Here is a 2,636-nt window from a genome sequence, read left to right as displayed (position 1 = left end):
AGGGGCTCTGAGCTCCCTTCCCACCCAACCATTCCAGGATTCCCTGAATCCTCCCTGGTGTTGGGGCTGGAGCTCCAGTGGGTCCGAGCCGGGTGTGGGGTGAGGAGGAGGAGGAGGATTTCTCTTCCTTCCCAAATGAGGGAATTAAGGAACAATAAATGACCTGTGTGAGGCCGTCCCTCCTGGGCTGGGGCTGTCACCTCCTGGGGGGATGCTGTCACCCCACAAGGGGCTCCAGCCCCTTGGAATTCTGCATCCCAGCGTGGCTCTGCTGCTCCTGGGCCTTTCCCTCCTCGTTCCTTTTCCCTGCAATGCTGGGAGCACTGGGACCCCTGGTTTGGGGGGGAGGGGAGGGGTCCTTTCCAGGCTGGGCAGGGGACAAGGGGACACAGTCGGAGCTGCTGCCACGTGGCCCCTCACCCACCCTGGGGCAGGCTGCTGTGCCCGTGGGTGACCCCAGGGCTGCGAGGGGGGGTCCCGGGCGGGCTCTGAGCCCCCTCCCTGCCCCAGCGTGGCCCCCCAGCCTGGGCTCAGTGCTGGCCACGCTCCTGGAGCTCAGCACCTACGGCCTCCTGCTCTACTGGACCGTCCACTACTTCGGCCTGGAGGTCAACTGGGACAAGAAACTGCTGGACTCCAAAGTGGGTACGTCCGGGGGGGTGCGAGGACCCCGCGTGCCCCCTCCCTGCGGGGCCGGAGGGGCCGGCCCTGACCCCGGGGCTGTCCCGCAGCCTTCACCTACCACGAGTTCACGACGTGGCTGCGCACGGTGACGCTGCCGCTGGTGGGGGTGGCCTTCCTGTCCCTGTCCTGGGAGATCCTCGTGGCCATGTACCGGTGCGTGGGGGCCCCTGGGGTGTCCTGGGCCGTGGGGACACTGGGGTGACACGCTGGGAAAGGGGCGGCCCTGCTCCGGGATTTGGGAGCGGTCAGGGGTGGGGGGTGTTTAACCCCTCACCCACAGCTGGAGCCCCCCAAATTGGGGGGGGGGGCTGAGCCTCTCGGCCCCCGTACCACCCCGTTTGTGCCCGCCCCCAGCTGTGCCTGCGTCCGTGGATGCTTCTGGAAGCTCTGGGCCACCCTGCAGTGGGCCATCATGGCCACGGCCACCGTCAGCCTGTTCGCCGTCAGCCTGGTGAGGGCCGGGGGCCACGGGGGGCTCCTGGGGACCCCAAACCCCCCCAGGCCGTGACAGAGCCCCCCCTGCCACCCCAGGTGCCCTTCACCTACATCGACCACGAGTCCAACGGGAAGCTGTGGCCCGGGATCCACCAGATGTTCGGGGCCGTGGAGCGCTTCCAGGTGGTCAATTCCTACGGGCTCTTCCGCAGGATGACCGGGGTCGGCGGGCGGCCGGAGGTCATCCTGGAGGGCAGCTATGATGGGCACAGCTGGACGGTGAGTCAGGGGTGGGCACAGCTGGACACTAAAGGACAGGGCAGACCTCCCAGACCAGTCCCACCCCGTGCCATGTCACACCTGGAGTTTCCCAGGATTTGTCCCCCCCGTACAGCCCCCGGGGACAGCACCGGGGCGTGTCGGGGTCTCCATCCCCAATCCCATGGACAGCACCGGGGCGTGTCGGGGTCTCCATCCCAATCCCAGGGACAGCACCGGGGCGTGTCGGGGTCTCTGTTCCCAATCCCATGGGCAGCACCGGGGCGTGTCGGGGTCTCTGTTCCCAATCCCATGGGCAGCACCGGGGCGTGTCGGGGTCTCCATCCCAATCCCATGGACAGCACCGGGGCGTGTCGGGGTCTCCATCCCAATCCCGTGGGCAGCACCGGGGCGTGTCGGGGTCTCCATCCCCAATCCCATGGACAGCACCGGGGCGTGTCGGGGTCTCCATCCCAATCCCAGGGACAGCACCGGGGCGTGTCGGGGTCTCTGTTCCCAATCCCATGGGCAGCACCGGGGCGTGTCGGGGTCTCTGTTCCCAATCCCATGGGCAGCACCGGGGCGTGTCGGGGTCTCCATCCCCATCCCGGCCGTTCCCGATCCCACAGGAGATCGAGTTCATGTACAAGCCCGGGAACGTGAGCGCAGCCCCGGCCGTGGTGGCCCCGCACCAGCCCCGCCTGGACTGGCAGCTCTGGTTCGCCGCCCTGGGGCCCCACCAGAGCAGCCCCTGGTTCAGCGCCCTGGTGCTGCGCCTGCTGCAGGGCCAGCCCGACGGTCAGCCATGGGCACAGGGCACGGCCCGGGGGGCTCGGGGGGCTCTGAGGGCCAGCCTGGGGACACGGGGGGCTCTGGGGACCCAGGGTGTGGCAAGGTCTCCCCAGCCTTCACAGGTTTGGGGTGTCCCTGTTTGGGTCCAGGGTGTCCCCCACAACATTCTGGGGTGTCTGTGTTTGCGTTGGGGTGTTCCTGCAGCCGTGGGCATGTCCCTGTTGGGGTTTGGGGTGTCCCTGGGTGTGTTTGGGGTGTCCCTGGGTGTGTTGGGCTGTCCCTGGGTGTGTTTGGGGTGTCCCTGGGTGTGTTGGGCTGTCCCTGCTGGCCTCTGGGCTGTCCCTGGGTGTGTTTGGGGTGTCCCTGGGTGTGTTGGGCTGTCCCTGCTGGCCTCTGGGCTGTCCCTGGGTGTGTTTGGGGTGTCCCTGGGTGTGTCGGGCTGTCCCTGCTGGCCTCTGGGCTGTCCC

At 68.1% G+C, this 2,636-nt stretch overlaps 1 protein-coding gene across 2 annotated transcripts in view; it reads left to right on the top strand.

Moving 5' to 3' along the window:
• The first annotated feature begins 6 nt into the window (after positions 1-6).
• LMF2 (lipase maturation factor 2) overlaps positions 7-2,636 on the top strand; it is a 4,494-nt gene continuing 1,864 nt past the window's right edge. For both annotated transcript variants that reach the window (XM_042020118.1, XM_042020117.1), the window contains exons 1-5: positions 7-645; positions 732-837; positions 1,039-1,135; positions 1,216-1,398; positions 2,007-2,175. In XM_042020118.1, coding sequence (XP_041876052.1) covers positions 159-645; positions 732-837; positions 1,039-1,135; positions 1,216-1,398; positions 2,007-2,175 — 1,042 coding nt within the window. In that variant the 5' untranslated portion in view covers positions 7-158. The remainder of the gene's footprint in view (positions 646-731; positions 838-1,038; positions 1,136-1,215; positions 1,399-2,006; positions 2,176-2,636) is intronic.

Source organism: Corvus kubaryi, unplaced genomic scaffold, assembly GCF_017639235.1.
Source record: "Corvus kubaryi isolate FWS band 111438036 unplaced genomic scaffold, C.kubaryi_AGA036_p1.0 36793, whole genome shotgun sequence".
In the NCBI taxonomy this organism is placed as follows: Eukaryota; Metazoa; Chordata; class Aves; order Passeriformes; family Corvidae; genus Corvus; species Corvus kubaryi.
The sequence above is the reverse complement of the archived record's forward strand: the minus strand, read 5'-3'. Positions and strand labels throughout refer to the sequence as shown.